This window comes from Folsomia candida, unplaced genomic scaffold, assembly GCF_002217175.1.
Source record: "Folsomia candida strain VU population unplaced genomic scaffold, ASM221717v1 Fcan01_Sc015, whole genome shotgun sequence".
NCBI classification, from domain to species: Eukaryota; Metazoa; Arthropoda; class Collembola; order Entomobryomorpha; family Isotomidae; genus Folsomia; species Folsomia candida.
In genome coordinates this window covers 3830689-3856987 of record NW_019091207.1, presented here as the reverse complement: position 1 = coordinate 3856987, position 26299 = coordinate 3830689, and the positions used below count along the sequence as shown (strand labels likewise).

The following is a 26299-nucleotide window of genomic DNA, read 5'->3' as shown; positions in this document are numbered from 1 at the left end:
TAAACTAGAAAATCATTGTAATCCTCGATAATTTGTTTATAAATTTAAAACTTAATTTTCTAAAAAATTAGACACTTTACAAAAGTTACCATGGAGGCGCAAAATAATGTTATTACTCCAACATATGCAAAGAGCATCAAGATCTGAGACGGACATGGTCTCGCCTACTGAGACAATTCACCCACTCCTTGCTAATATTGTTAACGTGAACTTTTGCAAAATTTTACAAATATTAGCAAGGAAAATTAGCTTATAAATTTTTGTACATTTGCTCAGATCTTTATTTTGCAAAAAGTTTGTTTAGTTTGCAAAAGTTAAAGATTTTACACAGTAACTAAGCCTTTCTTGAATTGTCTCATTGTTATTTTTATTTCATTGTTATTTTTATTTCATTGTTATTTTTATTTCATTTAATTTTCGAGGTAATTTTAATTTCGGGCTGAATTTGAGCTATTAGAAAATTGATTATTTTATGATCACACATTTCTATTGGAATTTTTTGCCGGATTTATTTCAAAAAAGGGCAAGCTTTCCATAAACCAGTGGCATCTTCATCAGGCAAGAACACAAAGATTTTAGATATTAAAATCTAATCAATTCATTCGTTTCACAACTCATTTCGATAGCATGAGTTGTAAAATAACAATTTTGTCGGAGTTTGCGCGCCATTTAGACGAATTTAGATATATCATAATAACCACAAATATCATTTAGATCTAGGAATTATGTTGGCATCAGAATTGTGTTGGTAACAAAAATCGTTAACTTTTTTGTTGTGTTTATTACGAGTTCGCATCGTAACGTTTCATTAGCAACGTTAGTAAAAAAACAAAATTCGCAAGATCGCAAAAAATTTTGACTTGAAAATTCATTTGCGAACTTGCGAATCTCCAAGGGTAATATTTAGTTCGCAAATTATTCGCTATTCTACAAAATTACGCAGCAACGCAAATTTGGGAAGTTCCCTCTTTTTATTTAGCTGTAGTTTCACGCCGTAATTTAATCGGTTTACAATTCATTGTGCAAAAATTGTTGCACAGATGGTTGAAACACGCATGTGGTGATTTTGATTTTGTGGAAAATTTATTGTGAAAAAATGGCAAATAAATAAACCAATTTTCTAAGTTCAAGTCAAAAATTAGGCTAAAATTATGCAATATCAAAAGTTGCGTTTATCTCAGAACTCATGAAATTAATGGTATTTTAGAAATTAGCATTTAAAGAGATTAAAAATATATGACGCAGTTATGCCATTTTTCAAGATTTTCTCGACCCCTTCGTGGTAACTCGTAGTAAAGTAGGCAAATAACAGTTGTTTCACTGACACTTCTTGACATTGTATTGATTTGTTGGTAAAAAAATCCAGTGGATTTTATCAATGAATCTGGTAAGTAAGGTGTTATTAATCAGCGGAAGTCTGCGTATTTTTCACTCCGTTAACCAAACTTACAATGCGGAGGTGTGAGGTGGTTATCGCAGATTTGAATGGGACCACTTCAGTTTAATAGTCCAACTCATTAATATAGAGGTTTGGTTTATCAATTTTCTGAATGCGCAGATTTGGCGAAGTTATCCAGAAGTAAAGTTGGCGAAAACGCTTAATTTTTGACTGTGCGAAAAGCAAAACATTTCCACTCTCGTTCCTCTCACGCTCGCTTCCTCTCGCACTCGCATACATTTTCCTCGCTGGAGGTCATTGGTTTTCATGCAAACTCATCTCTTCTCATTTTAAAATTAAATTAATTACCCAAAAATAAGATCTTACTTATAAGTTCAGTTCAGTGTAAAATATAGAAGTATGTATATATTGCAGTATAAAATAAATACACAATTTTTAACAATTACATAAACTAGCGTAGGCCATGCAAATATCTATTCCCCTATATTCACCACTTTCTTATGGTTTTATATTTTCTTCAGTTTTCTGTTACAATTTTAAATAATGGAATCAATAAATTTACTTTCCGTTGCCAAAACCTTGGTCGAAATAATTCGAAATTACGACTACGAAGATCAGGAATCAAATGACGAAGAGGGCGTGATTGCGGAGTTTCTTCTCGATTAACTGTGCTAGATAGTTCAGGACTACGTCTTTGTTGAAGTCGATGTTCTGGATGAAGGTGATTTGTGCAAGTATTTAATTTACATAGTGCAAATTTGAGTGTAAACGCTCGATTCTTTCAGACCAAAATGGGACGCGAAGCAGTGAATTATTTGTGGATGAGGACGGGACAAAAATTGCTGATGATGAGGTTCCAATGGATTACAAAAAAAGAGTGATTTTGGCATTCGACCAACATAAAAATTGGCAATTTCGAACTTTTAAGCAAAGATTTCCAAAAGTGAAGCATCCTCACTACATTGGGAGGTGGAAAAAGCAAATTGAAATGGGTTGGTATTCTGAAATATTGAAGGTATCATTACAGTTATATAACGACAGCACTTTAAAATCGAATACATATATTTTTATGATGTGACATGACAGTAGATCTAAATTTGTACGGGGGTCATTTCATGGTAATATTTATTTTAAAAAATATGTTTAAAGAATTAGACAAAAATTTTGAAAATCGCAAAAAATTAACAATTTTGATATATCAGCGACATACAATTAATTATTTTTTACTCATTAGAAAGTTTACAAGAAAAATTAAAATGATTTCAACCTTAAATAATAATCCTAATTTAAATATTACGCTTTACACGATTTAACGGACATTTCACATTCGTATGATCTAATCCCAAACAATTTAAACTTTAATACTCATAAATTGACATTATGGAGTCCATGTCTACCATCATTTCAAAATTGTGTTATTTCGTGCATGTTTTTCTACCGAAATTTGAAAATTAGTTACAGAAATTACTTCTGATATAACGGCGCTATAAATCAGACTTGGCTTTCCAGCAGTTCTTTTTGTACGCACAATAATATCTTTATGCGTGTATGCTGCATAAAAGTGCATAAAATGCATAGAAATGCACAAAAACGTATGAATATACATATATATATACATATATATAATTTACATATATACATATACATATATACATATAATATACATATAATATACATATATATATATACATATATATAAACGTATGAAAAATGCATGAAATTCAATTCATGTATGGTATTTCATATTTTGAACTTTTGTATTTTATATTTTCCTACTTTCATCGAATTGGAGCGAGATTCACTTATCAAAAATTCGAGTCATAATTCCGCCAGGGTTTAAAAAATTTTATTCATTTTTCATACTTAAAACTGAAAAATCGTTTGACATTAAAATACTAAAACGATGAAGAAAATACTGCAACGATTTCTTAATTAATCAAATATTTGTAAAAATTTCAATATTACAATATGATTTGAAATTAAATAATTTGTGTGCATTTTCGTACATTTTCTCACGCTTTTCCGGATTTTTGATGGGTGTTATTTTATAAACATTTTTCTGCACTAAATTCGTGCAGCTGTTTTTTAACAGAAGAAACACGGTGGCTTACTTAATGGAAATTTTAGTTTGTGAATTTTAGTTTGTGAATTTTAGTTTGTGAATTTTAGTTTGTGAATTTTAGTTTGTGAATTTTAGTTTGTGAATAGGTTAACGCCGTAATGGGAATTAGTTCAAAATTTATATAAATAAATTGTCATGTAGGTAATTGTTGCTCGATTTTTCTATTTTTTCCACCATAAGCTCAAATGTCGGGGCAACCTGAGACATTTGGCGCTATATGTGGAACATATAGTATGTTGTCAGGCACTCTTATGGGAAATGTCGGGGGCTCGTACAAAAAAACGGTTGGGCGTAAAGAGATGCCGTAAAGTGCATTAGATGCCTCTCGAAAAGTTTTAAAATGACTTTTTTCTAATTCATGGTATCTTGAACCATTTTCAAGAAATTCAATAAAAACCGATTTTTCGGTTTCGAAATCATAAATGTTTCGCTGAATGAATTGGGTGCATAACACAAAGTTGTATGTAATAGCAAATATGTTCATAACCGCATTATCTATAATATTTACTCGAAAATTTTTTCGAAATAATGCTAGGTACAGGCGGTAAGTTCAAATTTCCGAAAAATTTTGCAATTTCGGCTACCAATTTCTCCACTGAGCTACAGCCTAGACGATACATTTTGGTAACCTAAACTAAACGGGATCGTATTGGGGAAGGTCCCGGCTAGTGCCCTCGACTGATTGACTTTTTCGAAATAAGCCTTGGTTTTTAAGATATGGCGCGATTTCTAAAATTAAAATCCATAACTCATATTTGGTATGAAAAAATAGAAATTTTCAGCGGTTTTGCCGCATAGCTTGTGAAAAAAGGCATTTTCATATCGTATCGTAATACATACAAAAAAATTTAAAAATTTGGTACGAGTTTTTAATTAAAAAGATTAATTAACATTCTAGTTCGATTTCATAGAGTAGAAAGTTCTAGTCTGAACGTTTGGTAAGAATGTGCCCAGCCTACAAATTTATGTAATTCAGCTTATCTGCACAGTTTACCTTATCAATTACTTATCATTGTCAAATTTAGGCACGTACTTGTACAAGCAAACTTACATAACTAGCCTGATTCCCACATGGATGGAAACAAAGGTTTGACTGTGGCATTGGTCTGGCTGGTTGGGTTACGTGATTAGTGGGCCATTGAACCAAAATCGATTCAATATAATGTCATATTGCATAATTATTTCGCACATTAATAACGCGGATATTTGTAACCCAGTAAAATTAATAGCGATTCGAAAGATTTTCGCAAAAATTGTGTCTTAAAATTGCACTGAAAATTTAATTTGTAAAATAAATTATGCAGAAATGCAGTTTTTATGTAAAATTACTAATGGCGAAATTTCAAAACGTTTTTTTTTCATTGGAAATATGTGATTAAAAAGACGGGAATTTTTTAAGGAAATCAAGAATCGATTGTTAAATACATTCGTTTTGAACGTAATTAATGATCACAATTAATTATTAATTACTAATTAATCGTTGTAAATATATAATTATTAATAAAATTCCCCAATAAGTGACGCAATGAGGCTACTGGTTGCTACAAATCGTGTCACTTGTCAATCAAATATCTGGTAATGCAAGACCAGACAAGGGAAAAAGTAATTCGGAGATTGTAACCAGGTGCGAATTTCAACAGGTTCAATTGTTTTATGACATAAACATGTCATAAACGTGTCCTGATAGTGCAGGCGAACTAATTGAGACACACTGAAAAATGGAGTTTGCTCATTTTTTAAATGTTTGACACATTGAGACAATTAAATTTCAGGGCTTGGTAACTTTGCAAAATCCATAAACTTGGAAACTTTTGAAGAATTACACAAATTTTTCGAAGGAAAATTAGCTTACAAATCTTTATAAACTTTCTCAAATCAAGGGCGTCTTTTTATTTTGTAAAAGTGTGTAAAATTATTTTATAGAATTTACGGACTTTGCAAAGTTCCCAAGGGTGTACGGAAATTTGGGTATGGAAATTTGGGTCTCAGAAATTTGGGTATGGAAATTTGGGTATAAGGAAATATGGGTATCGGAAGTTTCGGTCTGCAGAAATTTTGGTCTCGGAAATATGGGTAGCGGTATATTTGGGTATGCAGAATTTTAGGTATGGGAAATTTGGGTATGACAAAAAATACTTTTCAACAATTGATCTTCGGAAAATGTGGTGGCCCTTAAAAGGACCGTTGGTTGTGCGGTAGCTAATGCAGATACCAAGTCAAAACCATATTGACATTGAATACATGCCTTTGCATATTAATTGTTTGAATTTCGCCACGGTCACGATGTTAGACCTCAAACTGTCCTGGGCGAAAAATTCCTGTGGGCGTCAAAACAAATCGTACACGGTCGTACGATAGCTCATTTTTTTCGTGACGCCTTGCCGCGTCCAATAAAAAATATTGGGAAGTCGAAAAAAAATTATCCATGGAGTTTTATTTTTGGCCTTTCATTTTGATTGCCTTTAAAAAAATGCTGACCTTCGACCTGTCCGTCACGCTAAAAATCTACGACGCGGAAATTGTCCGTAGATACTTTTGACATTTGTTCCCGAAGTTCGGAATTTTAGAAATTTTGGGATCATATCGAAATAAAAAATATGTCGTTGCATGATGCAACTTGCATCTACAATTTTGTTAAATACTGTAGCTCATGTAATTAATTTGTAAATAATCGGTCCTTTTAAGGGCCACTACATTTTCCGAAGATCAATTGTTGAAAAGTATTTTTTGTCATACCCAAATTTCCCATACCTAAAATTCTGCATACCCAAATATACCGCTACCCATATTTCCGAGACCAAAATTTCTGCAGACCGAAACTTCCGATACCCATATTTCCTCATACCCAAATTTCCATACCCAAATTTCCGGGAATCGTTCCCAAGGACTGGGTGAATTCCCTCTTTGATAACATGATTAATTAGTTAATTATGTTACACAATTAATTAGTTAGCTGGTACGTTAGTCTTTCTGGATTTTATTTTTCAAATGAAAGTGATACGTCGACCCTGGATACTTCTTGGAATAATTTTGCTTTAATATTCAAAATTTCAAACAAAAAATTAATAGTTGATTTAGAATTTGTTATTTTTCCACACCGTTGTATAAATTTTTAAATGTTATCAATGTTTCTTAAATTTTTCTAGATGGAAAATTTCATTCTCACTAAAATTAGTTAAGTAGTCAAAATTAATTAATTGAAATTTCTCACTAATAGCATGCGAAATATTTACATAAATTTAGTTTTTTTTGTAACAAAATATAATCAACCAATTTTATACTAGTAAGTAGGAAAAACTTGTAAAATCCGTAACTTCCTTATTTCAAATTAATTTACAAATTTTTACAAAATTAACAGAAGCCCTTAATCTGAACAAGTTTACAAAAAATTTTGGATTTTTGTCAGGAATGTTTGTAAAATTTTGTGAAAGGACAAAGAATATACGAAGTTTACAATGTTGCCAAACCGCATTATTTACTGGTAACCCAATCCGCAAACCTGTGGGTTCAAATTATTTAAAAATTTCTAAGTGTGCAATTTATCTGCATGCTTTAATTTGCAATTTATCAATCAATTAAATTTGTTAATCCATTCATAAATACCGTCAAACTTTTTTTGATGGGACATATTTCATCAGAATTATTATTTCAATTATCATCACCACACCACCGATTTTTGCAACTTTATGTACTTGCCCAACAAATTTATAATTTGGGGTACGTGCGTAAAGAATGTCACCAATTTTTAGGTAACATTTAATAATTCACTCGATATAAACGCAGTTTTGAATAATGTGCACTCTTAGAAATCCAGTATTAAAATAATACCAAGCCGTATTCATGTATGACTCTACCAAAGTGGCATTGATAAGTAATACTGTGTAGTAATAACTTGATATTAAAGTTTTACCATATCAAATTTTTTCCGGACCGGTGTAATTTTAATACCAAACGGTAACAACTTTAATACAGAGGAATCAATACCTGCCTGACTATACCTGATTTTTAACAGTGTAGATATCGACTTGCTAAAAGTCTGACAGACTTTTGTCACCTAATTGAGGTCTTGGACGTATTTTATAACGAGGACGTTCAGCACACATGCATTACTTTAGTCAGGAACATTGTTCTGCGAAAAAAATGACAATGCCTTGCAAAAATTAATCCAGATATTTCGCGAGGTTGGTAGAGTGTGGAAATGCTGATATCTATTTTATAAATTTCGTCATTAATTTTATACTCAGGCAATTTACGCAGTCCTTGGTAACTTTGTAAATTCGGAATAATTTGTAAAATAATTTAGCATACTTTTCAAAATAAAAAGTTTAATTTGTAACTAGAGTAAGTTTACACTAATTTTGAAGCTAATTTTTCTTATAAATATTTGTAAAAGTTTGTAAGTTTACAGAATTTACGGATTTTACAATGTTACTAAGGTCTGCGTAAATTGCCTTATTAAAAGTTGTACAGGTATTATGTTTGCATAAACTCGATGAATTGCAAGGTTGCACGCCATTAAGTTTTTCTTAACTTTTTTCCTAAAAGTTTCCTAAATTTTGTAAATATGTAAAATTCTTTGTGCACAAAATTAATTTTTTTTCCTAAAGTTGAGTCAAAATTTATACCAAAGTAAGGGTAAAACCAAGCCAATAGGTGACCGAAAGTTACCCGAGACAATTTCACACCGAACCCTTAAATGCATAAAAGTTGGCAAAAATTCGAGAAAAATTCGCACACATCCTTTCTGCACGGTCCCCTTCGCTAAATTAATTATGCACATCGAAACCATCCCATTATTGAGTAATATATACACGCTCATCAATAAAACTTGAAGATGATCTCGCCCCTGATAATCATTATTGTTTTCAATGATGAAGTTCGCGAATTTGTTTGCGAATTTAAATGCCACTGATTACTTCGAACGCTTATCTTTATTACGATATCGAATTCGATGGTTTACATAATTCGATACCAGTCTGGATCAGGGAGCGTTATAATTAGCACCATTGTCTCATTTTTCATGGATTTAATACTTATCAAAATGCAGAGATCAATTAGCATTTGGCAATTTTGCATATTTTTTGCAATTCTGGCATCCCTAGGGGAAAGTCATCGGCTGGAGGGACGAGTTTCGGAAGAAGGTTCGTAAAGTTATGAAATAATTAATCATTAATTGCTACTTAATTGCTAATTAATTAATGACCAATTATAATTTTTAATTAATTAAAGTTTAATAATTTTTAATTGGAAATTTCAGAGAGAGAAAAATTGATGCATCCCAGACACGATTACAGCAAATTTAGGGAGACGAAGCAAGACCCACTGCCGATTGAAGGTAAAATAATTTAATCCAAAAAAATTAATTAATCCAAAAAAAAACATTTCTAAAAAAAATCTAAAATGTTTCCATCTTTTCATAACCTTGAAAATGTGTACATATTCTATTATATAACACTCGAAAGTTGGATGATAAAGTCAATTTGCAAAGTCCGTAAAATCCGTAAACTTACATACTTTTACAAAATTTTACACACATTTCCAAAGGAAAATTAGCATGCAAATTTTTGCAAGTTTGCTCAGATTTCTGAAATTCGAAAAAAAATAATTGAAGCATGACGAAATTGAGTTGAACACAAATTTGTTCCCTAAAAAACATGCAAAATTAACAGTTCTGAATAGATCGGCCGAATGTCATTGAATAGATCGGCCGAATGTCATTGAATAGATCGGCCGAATGTCATTGAATAGATCGGCCGAATGTCATTGAATAGATCGGCCGAATGTCATTGAATAGATCGGCCGAATGTCATTGAATAGATCGGCCGAATGTCATTGAATAGATCGGCCGAATGTCATTGAATAGATCGGCCGAATGTCATTGAATAGATCGGCCGAATGTCATTGAATAGATCGGCCGAATGTCATTGAATAGATCGGCCGAATGTCATTGAATAGATCGGCCGAATGTCATTGAATAGATCGGCCGAATGTCATAATTTGTGATAACAAATTTTTTATTTGTACACCTTATATAACTTTATTGACGTTATTCATATCCAGAAAGCATAATACAGCTCTCTTGGTATTAAATTCAGTAACAAATCACGCCGTTCTTCGTGATCTTGTAAACTGCAAAAGATTGTAAATCTATTTATGGTACCCAATTTTACAAAAAAAACATCTACGAACGAAGGGTATACATACGCTTAAAATAACTTGGCATAAAATGATCACCGCATGTAATCATTACCATGTTGGTAAAGATTCAACCTCTAACCGGAAGGTGTGAAATTTGAGTTTTGAGGAAATTTTTATTGCAAATCTTTCTCAAACAAAAATAATTCTAAATTGTTTCCACATTTTAATCAATTTCTAACCGGAACAAATCCAGGGTTTCGTGATAAGTTTAGTTTCAAATATTTACTACACGCGGTAACGATTTTTTCCCAATACGCAAACCATATCCGCAGCACATCTGAAATAAACATCTAAACATCTGAAATTATTAATGTTAATCAAAAAATAAAATCTCTAAATTCGTCGAAATGGCGTGCAATCCCTGACAGAATTTTTATTTTACAACTCATGTTTTGAGAATATGAGTTGTCAAACGAATGAATATCTAGTTCAGATTTTAATATCCGAAATCTTTAAATTATTGCCTGATGTAGATGGTTAATTTAAAAGTAGCCATTTTTCAGAATAAAATCAAGTAAAAAATCCTAGAAATGTGTCATCATAAAATTGTAAAATTCTAAATTGTCTAATAAATTCCTCAAATTCGACCCGAAATTAAAATCACCTCGAAAATTAAATGAAATACATATGCAAACCGATGAGTCATTTCACCTCAGCCTTCCCTTATTTCAAGTGTAACCTATTTCTTCATCATTATTTTTCTACGGTAGTCGTCGTATTACGTACACTCTAAATAAAATGTAAGCAAATTGCTACTGGGCGGTGTCTATATATGACCTCACCGGTTCCGTAGCGATTTGCTACAAAATTGTAGTAAATTTGCTATCATCTTGTAGCATTTCCTTACCCCGCTGTTACGGTTAGTCAAAATGTGGTAGCAAATTTACTACAATTCCGTAGAAAATCGCTACCAAACCGGTGAGGTTATATATAGACACCGCCCAGTAGCAATTTGCTAACATTTTATTCTCAGTGTAATGGGGAATGTTTAACTGATCATAATTTACTACTACTCCCGACCATTAAAAGTGTATTTTTTTACAGAAACATTTACTCATAATAAAGTATTTCATTGTTCATAAGTATGCGATTTTCCTAGAAATAATAATACACGTTAAGATCGTGCTTTAAAATTTAAATTTTTTAAAAACTTCCCAAATTTTATCAATTCTTAGCCAACCATTGGAAGCTTTTGCTAGTCAACCAAGCTTGCGTTTCTGTCGAGACAAGATTTTTTCTCGGTTATGATCAGCTTGGATTTCATGATGAGAATTCGGGAACAAAAGTATTAATTATGGTCGCAAAAAGTACTACCTTATGATCAGTTAAATAAGATCCGTTCTTAATTTTAGTCGGTTACAAAGATCCGCGTTATGAAAAATATGCAATCATGCAATCATATCATGCAAATTGGCATTACCTACTTACATGGAACCAATTTTGGTTCAATGTCCCACAAATCACGTGACCCAATCATGTCCTGGTCACGGACATTGGTCCGGCTGCAGCCAGACCGGACCAGACCAGACCAATGTCACGGTCAAACCATTGTTTTTGCCCATGTGGGAATCACGTTGAATAAATAATTTGTTTGTCAGCCGATGTATGTACAAATACATACGTGCTGAACTTTGCCTATGATAAGGTAAACAGTGCAGATAAGGGGCATAACTGCATAATTAGCATATTCCTATAAAAATTCGAAACGTGTCCGTTTCAGGTGCTATAAAATGATAAACGTTGGTGCGTCACACATTTCTAATCTCACTTTATTCAATCTCTTTAACATGCAAATTTCTAAAATTCCATTAATTTCATGAGTCTTGAGATAAATGCAACTCTTTCTGTTTTAATGTAAAGTTAATTCTTGCTACTAAATACAAAACTATCGATTTGGAAAAAATTAGTGAATTAATTTCTGAGGAAATTTGTATTGAAAAAATTGCAAATGAGTTAGAAATTTTCTCCAAATCAATAGTTATGTATCATCAAAAAATGAATAAGTTTCAACTAAGGAATATTATTAAGGAATATCCTAAATTATGAAATATTACCATCTCAAAACTCCTGAGGAACCGGTTCCACATCTTTTTTATAATTTTAATAAAATGAATTTTCACTGATTCCGATTACGGCGTAACACTGCAACATAAATTTATCTAGAAATTGAAATTTAGCCAAAAGTTAACTTTTTGATAATATAAAACCATTGAACTTAAAAAACTAGTTTGTTAATTTGTCATTATTCTAAAAATAAATTTCTGCGAAAACCAGCACGTCATGTTATTCAAAAAAATCAATAAAATTAATATGGAGCTGCACCTCACATTTTGTGTGAATGTATGAATCTTCGCAATTGTTTTTACCTCTGAAATCTGCATAATTGTTTTTGCACAATGAATTTTGAATTGATTTGGATACGGCGTGAAGCTACAACTTAAATTCAGGAAGTAAATTTCCCGTCAATTAAAAAATGATTGCCAATTCCAAGCTTCAGATACAACATTTCATACTTTCACGTAAAAAGCTAATTTTTGGTACTATATATTTTTTGGTATTGATTTTAAGAAATTTGCTAATTCCCTTGCCATTTGTTCATACAAAATTTCCTAGAAAATCAATTTGAAAAATATCTGCATAATTATTTTTGTACAATGAATTTTGAATTGATTTGGATACGGCGTGAAGCTACAACTAAAATTCAGGAAGTAACTTCCCATCAATTAAAAAACAGCTAATTTTTTTACACCTGTTTTTCAAGATAGATTAACAAAATATTTTTATGAGCTTTATTATTAAGTAAAAATGGTAAATAAATGAATCAGGTAATAAACTAATTTTTTAAGTTCAAGGATCTTGTACTGACGAAAATTAGCTTTACATAAATGTATAAATGTTATCTTTATCTCGCAAAATCATTGAACTAGGAACCTGGAAAATTATTTTTGCATAATGAATTTCGAACTGATTTGGATACGGCGTGAAGCTACAACTAGGTAAATTCGGAAAGTAAAATTTCTTAACATATCCATTAATTGAAAATAAATAATGTCATTTGCTTATCAAAATTATATAGTTATTCAGATATTTTTATGAACTTTAGCATTAATTTGTGTTTAATTATCTGCGCTAAAGTTACTACCGGATGCTATCCTTTTAGCGTTGTGATATAAATTGTGAAAATTTTGCAATTATAACATAGTAATAAACAGAGCTGGGTGATTATTGGTTTTTGAGAGTGGATTAAGGATGATGGATTAAAAACAAAATAATGTACATAATGGATTATGAGTAAATTATAATCGTTAGATTAATTCATGTCCGGATTAATCTGAATGAATCAATAAATTTTGGAAATTTCCGGATTAGGGATTATGGATTAATAATCCGTAATCCAGGATTAAAATCCATAATCCTTACTCAGGATTATTCGTTGTTACCGCGTTCTAACGATTTGCAAATGGGAACAGTAATTTATGCAAAGTTTAAACTGGACCAATCTCTTAGATATCAAACAAAAAATACAAAAATGCATGTTTTACAAATTGGTAAATTGTGGTAAAAATTGGTAAATTTTCCAGACGTCAACTACTGGAAGTCCGATGCTCAAGACAGACTACAGAAAAAATTGCTGGCCAAACCGATTGAGGGTATTGCTAAAAATGTGATATTCAATTTGGGCGATGGAATGTCAGGTAAAAAAATATCAATTTTAACCAATCAAAATCTTTTCAAAATCTTCTTAATCCTAGATTCCGAAACACAATTAAATTTTGAATTTTGACAAATTTTACAACATAAAATTAAAAATATTACACTCCTCTTCTAGTTCCCACGGTCACGGCGGCACGGATTTTTAAAGGTCAAAAGGTCGATGACAAGCCCTCATTCGGAGAGGAGTCAGAGTTGCATATGGACTCGTTTCCATTCACGGGAGCGTCCAAGGTGAGTTTATGCCTTATCGGTGGTCTGCTTATCAGAATAATTGGGCTTAATCACGTCAAATTAAAAATTTGGTTTGTAAAAAATATATCTATTACCAGACAAAAAACAATTAATGAGGCAATTCACACAGGGCTTAGCAACTTTGTAAAATCCGTAACTTTTGTAAAATAAGTTTACAAACTTTGGCAAACTACCAAGGTAAAGAGACACCCTTGATCTGAGGAAGTTTACACAAATTTGTAACCTAATTTTCCTTGGAAATATTTATAAAATTTTGTAAAATTTTCTAAGTTTTACGGATTTTACAAAATTACCGTCAATAATTGCCTCAGTTATATGAGTGACCGATTTGGTAAAACCCGCTAGGCTTATTTACCAACAAATTTCTAGTGTATTTTTATTTAATTATTTAAAACTTTGAACTTTGAAGATTACCTGGATCTTTCAATAAATTTCTTTAAAATATCACTTAATTTTATCAACGTTGCAGTCAAGCATATAAATTTTGTTGTATCAAATCTTGAATATTTTGTAAATAAAATTGTTAGGGACTTATTTTGCACAGGGAAGAAATTACTACACAATGTGTTTTTGCAAATTCCTCAACCTACAAAATATTTACATCATTTTGGCATCAGTTAGTTTATCTAGCGTATGTAAAAATAGATTTGTGTACGTGATGCAGAAAAACATGAAGATAATACGATTGGAAAATAAACAAGGGCATCATTATCACTAATTAATTTGATTATGGAAAATTGACGCATTATTTAATTACGTTGTCAATTAAGTTTTTTTAAAAGCTACATGCATAATAGTTAGCTTTCAATGCTAAATAAAAATAAGTATGGATGACAAATACCACTCGTTTTTTGATTATTCGGACCCAAATTTTGTAAAAAGTAAAATACCATTTTTAAAATCTGGTAGATACTGGTATTGATCTGGTAATAACTTTCTACTGGATTGGTAGTATAGTTTGTTTGTCTAGTTTGTCTAGTTTATTTCTAAGTGGTAAATTTTTCATTATCACAATATTACAAACGGTAGTGCGCGATATTACCAGTGCCGGTAAAATCATATATGTACTATGGTCATTAATAATTTAATACCAGTTTTGTAAGAGTGATTTGGTAATAAGTAACTTCCTACCAGACTGGCAATAGTTTGTTTCTGCGTGGTAAATTTCTTATCAAAGGTCACTCCGATTCTGTTACTTTTTGGATATTGTCGTTTTTTATCAATTTTTTTAATTTCTCCTATTTTTAGACGTACTGTGTTGACGGACAAGTCGCAGACAGCGCGTGCAGTGCGACGGCATATTTGAGTGGGGTAAAAGCGAACGATGGGACGATTGGGGTGACCTCCAACGTACTCCGAAGGAACTGCCAAGCTCAAGCGAATTCAACGAACCATGTCCACTCAGCCTTGGCGTGGGCACAGGTGTGTAAAACTCTGTAATTTTCTGCTATATTTAGCCACGCATGGTTCTTTTTAACATTGTATGAGGGTTTTGAAATTGATTGTCTCAACTTTCCCTTCATCCGTATTCAAATAGAAATTTTGAAACGTGTCCATCGCCGTGCGGTTTTTACAAAATGAAGATTTTATTGTATCTAAAAAATCGATAATTATGTTTGCAAAGATAAGAGGCTAATCCTGTAGAATTATGAGTTTTCTCTTCCATAAGAAAATAAAATAGATTCAAAATAGTAGGTAAAAATTAAATATTTTTTCATTAAATTTGAAAAAAAAATCAAAATTCTAATCTCCTAACTTTGCAAACCTAAAAATTATCGATTTTTAGATGTAATTGTAAAATTTTCATACAAAACGCAGTGAGATAAAAAGGTTTCAAAATCGCCGTTAGAATACTTGGAAGCAGGGAAAGTTGAAAGACAAAAAAATCAAATTCAAAACCCGGATAAAAGAGGACGTTAACTCTGATTTTAAAAAAATATGCGGCACTTTCCTTAAAATTTCCCCAATTTATTTATTTTGCCCAGGCCGCGGGAAAATCTACCGGCGTCGTAACAACTACCCGCGTAACGCACGCATCTCCTGCCGGTTGTTACGCCCACATTGCTGACCGCGACTGGGAAAATGACGGTAAAGTTGAGGAAGACTTACAAGATCCCAAAGTATGCCCGGATATCGCCACGCAACTCATTATGAGTGACCCCGGGAGAAAAATCAACGTCATTTTGGGCGGTGGAAGGTCTCACTTCACCCCAACCACGACTCGAGACCCAGAATTCGAAACTGTTTTTGGCTATCGGAATGACAACGTTAATCTAATCGAGGAGTGGGTTGCTTCGAAAAACGACAGCAAAGCTAGTTACGTTTGGGGGCGGGACCAACTTTTAAGTTTGGACGACGATACGGAATTCGTGCTGGGTTTGTTTAACCCCTCGCACGTGGCGTATTACGACTTGCAAGCGGAGCAGAATGATCCTTCCTTGGAAGAAATGGTGGAAGCGGCGATTAAAATCTTGAGCAAGAATCCGAACGGATTTTTCCTTTTTGTGGAAGGTAAGGAGTTTTTAGATTCAAAAGTACCGCCCTCTATCAATTTGTTGGGCAAGTTGTGAGAATTTTTGTAAGTAGGAAGTGATTTTGATGAAGTTTTGTTGTAAAAAATGTAAACAAATCTGTAATATTGTACCTTTAAAGGGTAGTTCGTGCAGGTAAAATTGATTTTTAAGAAAAGATTTTTGTGAAATATTCTCCGTAAAAAAAGTGAAAATATGTAATAATGAAATTTTTAGGGGCAAAATTTAGTTTTTGGAAATGATTTTTATGAAAATTGACAAATTGTGTTTGAGATCGAAACTTTTAATTTGTTACGTTTTGCCGTTTTTTTAATAGGCAGGAATGATTTTTAAGTTGGTTCAAAAAAAATTATTTATTTTTATTAATGGTTCATTTTAATTTACTGGGATTTAACAAAAAAAATCAAAATTATGAATTAGGTGGCCGAATTGATCACGCCCATCACGACAATATGATTCATCGCTCGCTTAGGGAGACGGTCGAGTTCGACAAAGCAATCAAAAAAGGGGACGATCTGACCAATGATTCCGACACGTTGATTGTCGTGACATCTGATCACGCACACGTCATGTATTTTGCCGGTAAGTTAAAAGCTTTGTTTTACGGCGGGAATTTCAATTTTTTAAGCGGGAATGAATTAGGTTGGGAACAAGTTTATAAATTTCCCGGAAACAATTTACCACAATTGGATTAGTACGAATCATAACTGTTTCGTTTCTTCCGGGTTTGTTACATTTCTTGACGAAAGAAATGTTACTTTGAAAAAAAGTTTCGTAATAGTTAAATTTCCTGTAATTTCTTAACGATGCATTGTTTCTGAAATTTTGAAATTATTCGCTTGCGCTGAAATATCGAAATTAATTCTATATTTCTTAAAATATGTAGGCTATCCTGAAAGAGGAAACGACATCCTTCGGTACAGTGACGAAATGGCGTACGACGGATTGCCCTACGCCACACTGGGATATGGTAACGGGCCTGGGCAATCGTGGCTCGATGAGACCGGGACACGTCGTAACATTACGAACGACAATGTTGAAAATCCCGGATATCAAACACCCGCGCCTGTTCCGAACGGGTCTGAAACGCATGGTGGAGATGATGTAAGTTAATTAACTTCATAATTAATTAACTAGCATTGTAAATTTACTACCGAGATTTACCGGTGGTAAATATTTAGTTTGGTTTTACCACGCTAATTAAAATAGTATTAGAATAAAATTAAAAGTTTTACAAGATTTTCACGTTAAAAAACAGCGGTTTTAAAACATTTCTCACAGCTTTAGTTTTGATGTAAAAACTTAATTTCGAAAAAAAAATTGTGGGCAAAAATTCCTACAGAGAGTAGAATTTGTTTTAATACAGTTTTACAAGATCGTAAATTTCGCAGAATTAATTTTGATGCGAAGTCAATTTTTTAGAACAATAAATATTTTTTTATAATTTGGTTGTGCAAAAATAAAATAAAAATCGATAAAATTATGAATAATTTATGTCCGGAATTTTCCAGGCATATTTTTTTATTAGTTGTAATTTTGACGTGAATATCCTTATTCACACTTTTTCTAAATATTTTTTTAAAAATTTGTTTTCCTATAAAAATTAAACAATTGACAAACTCATTACGAACATTTTTTTCTTAAGAATTTTTCTTAAGAATTATTTTAAAAAATCTAAAAACTGAAAATGTAATTGATTTTTTGAATTATTGAACAGGTCCTAATTTTTGCCAAGGGTCCATTTGCCCACTTATTGACCGGTGTCCACCAACAGAGCTACATTCCGCACGTGGTCGGATTCGCTGCTTGCATGGGTGACGGGATCAAATCGGATTACTGCACCGGAAAGAGTTCCGCGGAGCGAAATATGTCCGGATTTTTTAGTCTTATCGTCATCCTAACTCTCCTCTTTAATAAATTGTACTAATTTATTTACTAAAAGGTTAATAAAACAAACGACAAAAATAAAGCCATATTTTGTTTGTGATTATAACTTATTTTTTTCTGCTGTTCTTTTTAACGGAACGAAGATCGACGCCAAAACCGGCAAGGGGATGATGTAAATGCGACGAAAAATGTGGCTGGCCAGAGATGCAGGCCTTCTACTGCATCGCTACTCGATTACATTAGTCGAATTATTATTCAACACTATTTCCGTTTTATTTTGACAATTCGTGTAAAGAATTTTGGAAATTGAACGATTTTTACGCCAAAATAGAAATAAACTAGTGTTAGTAAGTATAAAGGGTGTTAATTAGGTGTTCGTATCCTTCGCATCGTAAAATAAGTTACGACAGTGCAGTGCCGAGATCATAGATATAGAGTAGAATAGATCAGGCTTCTTCCATATTGTCAATGTTAAAAACTCGGCAATGTTTTTGAGGTGGGACTAAACCCTGCCTGTGTCTACAAACCAAGCTTGTTAAACTCGTATTTTATTATTTGACACCACTTATTTTTATTTTGGCGTTTATATTATTCGATTTCGTATGATTTAAACGCCAAAATAAAAACAGGTGTCAAATAATAATTTTTTAAAGATGTGCAAGCGTGCTAAGAATTCCATGCGCTACCGTGCAACCATGCGTTATCCCCAAATTATCCCCAAATTCTCCTCCATGCCGAGACGCTTTTTTCAAAAGTAGCCGAATCTACTCTATTCTATATCTATGGCCGAGATTTTGTAAACGGATCTACCACAGAGTTATATTTCTAAATCTCAAACTCTATGTGCTCTACCACCTTAGTAAATATTTACGACCGAATGGTCAAAAAAATTCCCACGTAAATAACTGAAATTTTGCACATACGTAAATTGATTAAAACATGGTAACAATTTTGAATCTCTGAGAAATATTTTTGACATTTAAGTCGCAAAATGTACTGGAGTCACATAAAGTTTCATCTCGTGACAATTTTGCTACCAACTAAATACGAAGAAAAATTGGGGACAAAAGGCGTGCTAAAAATTGTACGGATAAAAAAATCAAGGGAAAATTATCACGTGAAATAACATTGTTTTGCGTGTAATTTGATATAATTTATTATTTATAATAACCAGAATCCTAAAAAGCTGCATAAATACATACGCCCACGATTCATTATAAAAACAATAGTTATTCAACATACATATGCACATACTGTAATTATCAAATTGCGACGCATTAACCACCAGGGTTCCTTAAAACACATATAAAATTTCATTTTACACCATTTTACACCATTTTTTTGTGGGGTTTGTATCACTGCAACATTCTCTCATTGAGAATTACACCAGGAACACAAATTTCAGATATACATATTCCGCTAAATTTGATTAATAATTTTGCAAATAAAAAACATTTTTGACCATTTGGTCATTTCTGGCCAAATAAATCAGCTCACAGAACATTGATTAAAATTCGGACTTATTAAAATGCATAAATTCTATCTCGGATTACAAAATAACGTTTACAAATTTTTTCAAGTTGGATAACAGATTTCTAGTCAACGTTACACATGTAAATAAAATTGTGAAGTTAACTTAAGAAAATAATTTTATTGACGTTATTCGAACACTCGTCAGGCCACAAAAAATCTTAATGCATTATTTTTATATTTAAATCCTCTAAAAATTCTAATTGACGTGAATCTCCAACATTTTAATATAAATCCTCTAAAAATTCTAATTGACGTGAATCTCCAACATTTTAATATAAATCCTCTAAAAATTCTAATTGACGTGAATCTCCACATTTTGTAAAAACATTTTAATATTTTATTAAAGATTTATTAAAGATTAAAGACATATTTACTTAAGGACATTAACAAATTTTATTAAAGATTTTAATATTTTATTTATGATTTAAATATTTTATTAAAGATTTTTTTACCACATAGTTTACAGCTCATTTGCCATGTGCTTCACACGTGTGTGAAAAAAAATCACGGCATCCAAGGAACCCTGTAACGTCAATACTAATGATTAGATAAGCTAATTGAGTTTTAATGACGAGTGTCATTGTCTATAAAAGTTTGTATTTGTCGAGGCGTATACCCCCAAAAATTACAGTTTTTGTAATAATTTAAATTCAGTTGGGTTTAATTAATTTGTGTCAATTGTTGGGACAGAGAGGTCGCAAAAAATTAGCATTTTTTCGAGATGAACCCGTACGTTCAAGTTGTGAACACGTGCCTCCTGGGGGAAGCTCCGCATTGGAGTGAGAGGACGCAATCACTGTACTACGTCGACACGGAAGGGACTGCGGTTCATCGGTACGATCCAGTGACCAGGGACCACACAAAGGCCACGATTGGTTAGTCAGGCCCAAAATTGGCAGAAAATTGTAAAAAAAATTCGGAAAATTAAAAAAAAATTGTCAGACAATTAATAAAAAATCGTTAAAAAATCAGAAAAATTTAGAAGCTTGTCAAAAAAATTGTCAGATAATTGTCATAAAATGTCACAAAATTAATTACATTTAGTTTATTTATTTCACAAATTTATTTTGTAAAGTGTTTAAATTTTTTTATCAAGTTGTTAAAATTTTAACACAAAATCGGCACAGAATTGTCACATTGAGTGACAATTGAGGGAGCTGATTTAATAATAATAATTTTTAATCCAATATTTGTCAGACTAAACTTGAAGTTTTCTAGGCACTAAATTCTATAGAATCAAATTGTGTGTAAACTTAGCAATTTTTTACGAACTTGGCATAACGTAAAATGTCCAACTTCAACGGCGTGATGAATGTTTAAGTTGTTTTTAATTACTAATTTAAATTTCTAGGTAGTAATTTGAGGAGAGGATCTAACTTGATATCTAAGTTTTTAAATTTTGTAAAATATACATAAATTACAAATCCATGCAATTTTTGTAATTTTTGAAAACATAACATGAAACTTTGGACAGTCTTGCACAATTAAAATTAGATTATCTTACAATTTTACAACATAATTTCGAACTATTTCCGTAAAATATCATATCTGATTATAAATATTTTAAATTTCAGCGGGACTTGGGAGCGTGTCCTTAATCGTGCCTGTGGCGGGGGAAGTTGATAAATATGTGATAACGACCGGGCGGGAGTTACAAGTGCTGGAATGGGACGGAAAAGACGATCGTCCTTTGTCCCTCGAGCCAATTTTATCCGTTGATGAACCGTTTCCCAACAATTCGTTTAATGATGGAAAATGTGACGCAATGGGGCGCCTCTGGGCTGGTAAGGGAATGAGAGATACAGTGGAATTATTAGTGCGTGTCGCCTCATTTGCATAAATCTTATCATGCCAATTTTCGGCGATATGAGGTTTTCATGTTGAATAAACTCTTGCGAATGTATCAAATTATGCAAATGAGGTGACTAGCACAAACAATTCCACTGAATTATCCTCGTATTTAGGCGTGTCACCTCATTTGCATAAATCTCACTATGCCCATTTTCGGTGATACGGACTTTCCATGTTGAATAAACTCTATGCTTCTGCGTTAAAATGAAAATATGTAAATGAGGTGACTAGCACAAACAATTTCTATGTATGGTGATGAATTTGAATTTTTAGCTGTTAATTAAGGTGGAATAAGATGGAATAACTCCGTCATAGATTTTAAATCTCACTTTTCCCCTGGTCAATCTTGTCTTTAAATGTAAATTTCTAAAATGACATCAATTTTACAAGTTTTGACATAAATGCAGCTTCTCATACTTTAATGCAAGGTTAATTTTTGGAACTACAAAACTATCGATTTAAAAAAAATGAAGAATTAATTTTTGAGGAAATTTACTGTAAACAAATGGCAAATGATAAATTGTTTTTCTAAAATACTAAAAGATAAAAGGATATGCGTCAGTAGATAATCTAACCTAAATTTTTATGTTAATTGATACAAACTGAAAATAAAGATCATGACGTTAAACCAAAGAAAACCATAGAAAATTTCCTAAAATTTGTAAACACTAAAATTTGAAACTTAGCAAAATAATGCTTGTTATGTACTTATTAGTCCCAAATTCGGGTAATAATTTTCTCTACTTGGATATATTTTTCAATAATATTTGTTTCTTAATTCTTAATACAAAGTTTAATTAATATATGTCTGCTGCCGACAGTCTGCAGAATAACATGGTTTGTACATGTTTTTCATGAAAAAATACGATGAAAATCTAAATTCCCTAAGGAAAAATAAAATTCACACAGTTCTTTCTTGAGAGATTCATCTTGATGACTTTGTAAACTCTGTGAAGTTTTGCAAAATAATTTTGCAAAGTTTTCCAAAATAATAAGACACCCTTGATTTGAGTAAGTTTACAAAGATTTGTAAACTAATTTTCTTCCTAAATATTTGCAATTTTTTTAAACTTTGCAAGTTTACGAATTTTACTAAGTTACAAAAAACTTTAAAAATGAAAATCGAAATTTCGTAGAGAAAAATAAAATTCAAACAGTTCTTTCTCGGTAAATTTGTAAAATTCGCAAGTTTTGTAAAATAATTTTGCAAAGTTTTCCAAAATAAAAAGATATCCTTGCTTTAATTAAGTTTACAAAAAATTCGTAAGTTAATTTTCTTTCAAAATTTTTACAATTTACAAGTTTACGGATTTTACATAGTTACAAAGGACTCTAAAGTATTTAAAAATTCTGGTTTAATCATTTCCTTAATTGGCAGGGTCCGTGAATCCGTTTGCACTTCCGAACGCTTCGCTGTACAAGGTTGACCACGGAATTGGGACCACGATGGAGTCGGATATTCGCATTTCGAACGGAATAGCGTGGTCAAACGATAACACGTTGATGTTCTACATCGACACCGCCACAAGGAGGGTGGACGTCTTCGACTTTGACGAAACGGATGGAACAATAAGTACGTTTTTGAAATTCTGCTTTTAATTTTTTGAAAATTTAGTCAATATTTTGGAAATGTTCGGGCTAGAAGTTGATATCTATGTATTTAATAAGGTTCGCGGACATTGCTTTATTAAATGTGTAACATAATTTTGCAAAGTTTACGATGTTTCAAAAATTGGCGTGAATTTCTTTAAAGAAATTTACCTGGTTCCCGATTTTGGCTAGAATAGCGACAATTTTGTGAACTTTGCAAATTTGTAGGAATGAAAATCAGGATAGAGCAAATATTGTATTGAGGCAATTCATGCACGCGTCCTTGTTAAATTAAATCAAAATCAAAATCAAAAGATCGGCATTTAAATTTCTTTTAAACTACTCTATCATTATCTAAAAACCCTCCTACAAGTAATCTTTTCGTTAAAAATTTATAAAAGGTGGGTTACTGTATCAAAATTAATATTGAGGCAATTCATGCAGGTCTTGGTAACTTTGTAAAATCCTTAAATTCTGTAAACTTACAAACGCTTTTAGAAATGTTTTAAAGGAAAATTAGCCTCCAAATTTGTATAAACTTGAGATCAAGAACGCCATTTTAATTTGAAAAAATTTGAAAAAATATTTTACAAAATCACAAAGGACTACGTCAATTTCAGATTATACGAAAAATTTAATGGAATTTTTTTTGAGAAATTTTAATTAAGCAAGATTTTGAAAATTTTATTTGGTGAAAATCACCAGCGGGAATAAGGTTTTAGCGAAAATTTGAAAGGTTTGATGTCAAGTTATAAATTTCAAATAAATCAGGCTCATAAATTCAAGTAAGATGTCACCTTATCCAAATGCTTCTCAAGGTTTCTTAATTTTGAAACGTATAAAGTACGTAAAACGTACGTAAAACGTACGTTTTTTTAGAAATTTTAACTCGAAATTTTAACGCGAAAAATTTTACTGGGTAGCAAACACTCGACGGAATTCGGTTTTAATAAAATTGGAAAGATTGAATGCCAGTTAAAAATTTAAAAGTAATAAATACATTGAAATTAACTAAAACAGATGCCTCGCTTCTAGTATCCCGGAGTTTTTAAGGATTTCAAAATTTTTAAAAATTCAGAGACTAGAATTATCTCAATTTTGATTTCTTCGCAACACTACTCGAAAACTCCCGTATTATTTACAGTTCTACCAAACAAATTTACACAATATGCCTTACAAAGTTTACAAGTACTTACAAACAAGTACTTACACGCATTAATTATTCTTAAGCAATGGCAAATAATTTACTCGAAATTATAGGCAATCGAAGGACCGTTTACAACTTTAACACAGTTGGAGAGCTCGGAAGTCCGGACGGTATGACGACTGATGTCAATGGACACTTGTATGTGGCGTGTTTCGGAGGATCTCAGGTATTTTGAGAACACAGAAACAGATCACGCAAGTCTTGGTAATTTTGTTTAATCCGTAAATTCTATAACGTTTACAAAATTTACTTTCACGAAATGGAGGAAAATTAGCCTGCAAATGTTTTGTACACTTACTCACAATGCGATGGTGTGAAGTGTAACCCTCCAATTTGGTTGGAATTTCGAAATTACGTGGTCCATGTCAATGCAACTCACGTTTCTTGAGGCAGTTTGTGCGATGGTCAAAATTTTCCAAAATATTTGAGGTCAAAGTTGAAAAACGGGCGATTTTTACCAGGCGGAGGAAGCAAACTCAACTTCCATTCTCTTCCCGTGCTAAAAATTGCACATTTTTCAACTTTAACCTCAATTATTTTGCCAAATTCTGACTATATAACCACATAATTTCGAAATTTCAACCAAATCGGAGGGTTACACTTCACACCATCGCATTGTCAAATCAAATTAAAGGCGTCTTTGTAAAATTTTGCAAAATCTGACAAAATTCACGGATTTTACAAAGGTACCAAGGGCTGCGTGAGTTGGCTCAATATTCATAAAATCCACCTGAATTTGTGTAAATATGTTCACCATTGAAATGCTATAAACTTGTAAACTTTTACAAAATTTTACAAATATTTCTGAGGAAAATTAGCTTCCAAATTTTTGTACACTTGATCAGAGCAAGGGCATCTTTTTATTTTGTAAAAGTTTGCAACATTAGTACTTACAAAATTTATGGATTTTATAAAATTACCAAGGACTATGTGAATTACTACAATATTTTGCATTTGTTCATATTATCCTTTCCATATAATTAAAAGTCTTCAATTTATTTAAGGTGATCAAAATTGATCCCGAGCAAGGAACGAAAATCGGATCAATTAGATTTCCCACGTTTAACATTACCTCGGTAATGTTCGGTGGGGCGAATCTGGACACATTGTTCGTAACGTCGGCCCAATCCGGGCTAAGTCAGCCGATTTTGGTGAGTCAGCCCATGGCCGGAGCGACATTTCAAGTTACCAATCTTTCTGCTCGAGGTCATAGCGCGAACGAGTATAATTTGTAAATTTAATTAATTTAATAACTATTTCAGTTGTATTTGTTGCCAAATAAAGCGGTAAATTTTGATTTATATGCAACTCTAGTCTTGTATTTGTTATTTAACCATTTAAAGAGGACAAGTAAAAGTTACGATGTCCATAATTCGTGTAACCAGGCGACAGTAGAGTTACCTTAATTCGTGAGGGAGCTTTATCTCTAAGGGATCATTATTCGTAACCAAAAATGCCAGTCAAATATTTTACTCCGTGACAAACGTTTGTTTTCGCAAAATCTTTAGTTTTTAGCCCGACCCAGGGCTTATGCACCCGTGTTGTCCGTCTGTCATACGTTAACTCTTTATATCTGACATTTTCCACACATATATACCATCCAAATACAGAACTCGGGTTCGAAGACTGGTTCGATCGGTCAAGTGGTTGGCCGGTGGGTCAAGGGTGACGAAAATTCAAAATTTGTATGTAAGTTGATAGTTGCTTGCAATTGAAGAATATGACGTGGAATTGAATACATTTTTATCTTGAGATACGTTATGTTTTGACTCCATACTAAATTTCAGCTGATTATATACATTTTTAGAAATCGGTGTGGACCACCCCTAGCGTCCCTCTGGCCAATTTTTGTTCATATTTAACTTCCTAAATTATTTCATGAGAAGGCAGTAAGTATCTCTGGTTTTAATTTCAGCTTTCCATGTTAATTCCTGAAAATTGGTGGGGTGACCCCATAGCCTAGGGTCCTTCCAGATGAAAATTTTTCAGATTCCAATGTATACTCTTCCATCAAG

The 26299-nt window shown here is 32.2% G+C and overlaps 2 protein-coding genes across 2 annotated transcripts; both read left to right on the top strand.

Moving 5' to 3' along the window:
* The first annotated feature begins 8387 nt into the window (after window positions 1-8387).
* LOC110856148 (alkaline phosphatase) lies at window positions 8388-18209 on the top strand. Its single transcript, XM_022104601.2, has 9 exons — window positions 8388-8662; window positions 8779-8856; window positions 13301-13414; window positions 13549-13664; window positions 14934-15107; window positions 15671-16196; window positions 16637-16798; window positions 17103-17320; window positions 17934-18209. Exons 1-9 carry the CDS (start codon window positions 8473-8475, stop codon window positions 18141-18143), a joined length of 1788 nt encoding a protein of 595 aa, XP_021960293.2. The 5' UTR covers window positions 8388-8472; the 3' UTR covers window positions 18144-18209.
* Window positions 18210-20292: 2083 nt separating this feature from the next.
* Window positions 20293-25592, top strand: LOC110856234 (regucalcin). Its single transcript, XM_022104704.2, has 5 exons — window positions 20293-20511; window positions 21211-21420; window positions 22866-23060; window positions 24338-24450; window positions 25289-25592. The coding sequence occupies exons 1-5, from the start codon at window positions 20358-20360 to the stop codon at window positions 25517-25519; spliced, it is 903 nt and encodes a 300-aa protein (XP_021960396.1). The 5' UTR covers window positions 20293-20357; the 3' UTR covers window positions 25520-25592.
* The last annotated feature ends 707 nt before the right edge of the window (window positions 25593-26299 follow it).

Coding starts and splice junctions, on each gene's coding strand:
- LOC110856148 (XM_022104601.2), top strand. CDS start 8,473: ATGGTTTACATAATTCGATACCAGTCTGGATCAGGGAGCGTTATAATT. Junction 8,663..8,778: donor GGGACGAGTTTCGGAAGAAG/GTTCGTAAAGTT, acceptor TGGAAATTTCAG/AGAGAGAAAAATTGATGCAT. Junction 16,799..17,102: donor ACACGTCATGTATTTTGCCG/GTAAGTTAAAAG, acceptor TAAAATATGTAG/GCTATCCTGAAAGAGGAAAC.
- LOC110856234 (XM_022104704.2), top strand. CDS start 20,358: ATGAACCCGTACGTTCAAGTTGTGAACACGTGCCTCCTGGGGGAAGCT. Junction 20,512..21,210: donor CCACACAAAGGCCACGATTG/GTTAGTCAGGCC, acceptor TTTAAATTTCAG/CGGGACTTGGGAGCGTGTCC. Junction 21,421..22,865: donor AATGGGGCGCCTCTGGGCTG/GTAAGGGAATGA, acceptor CTTAATTGGCAG/GGTCCGTGAATCCGTTTGCA.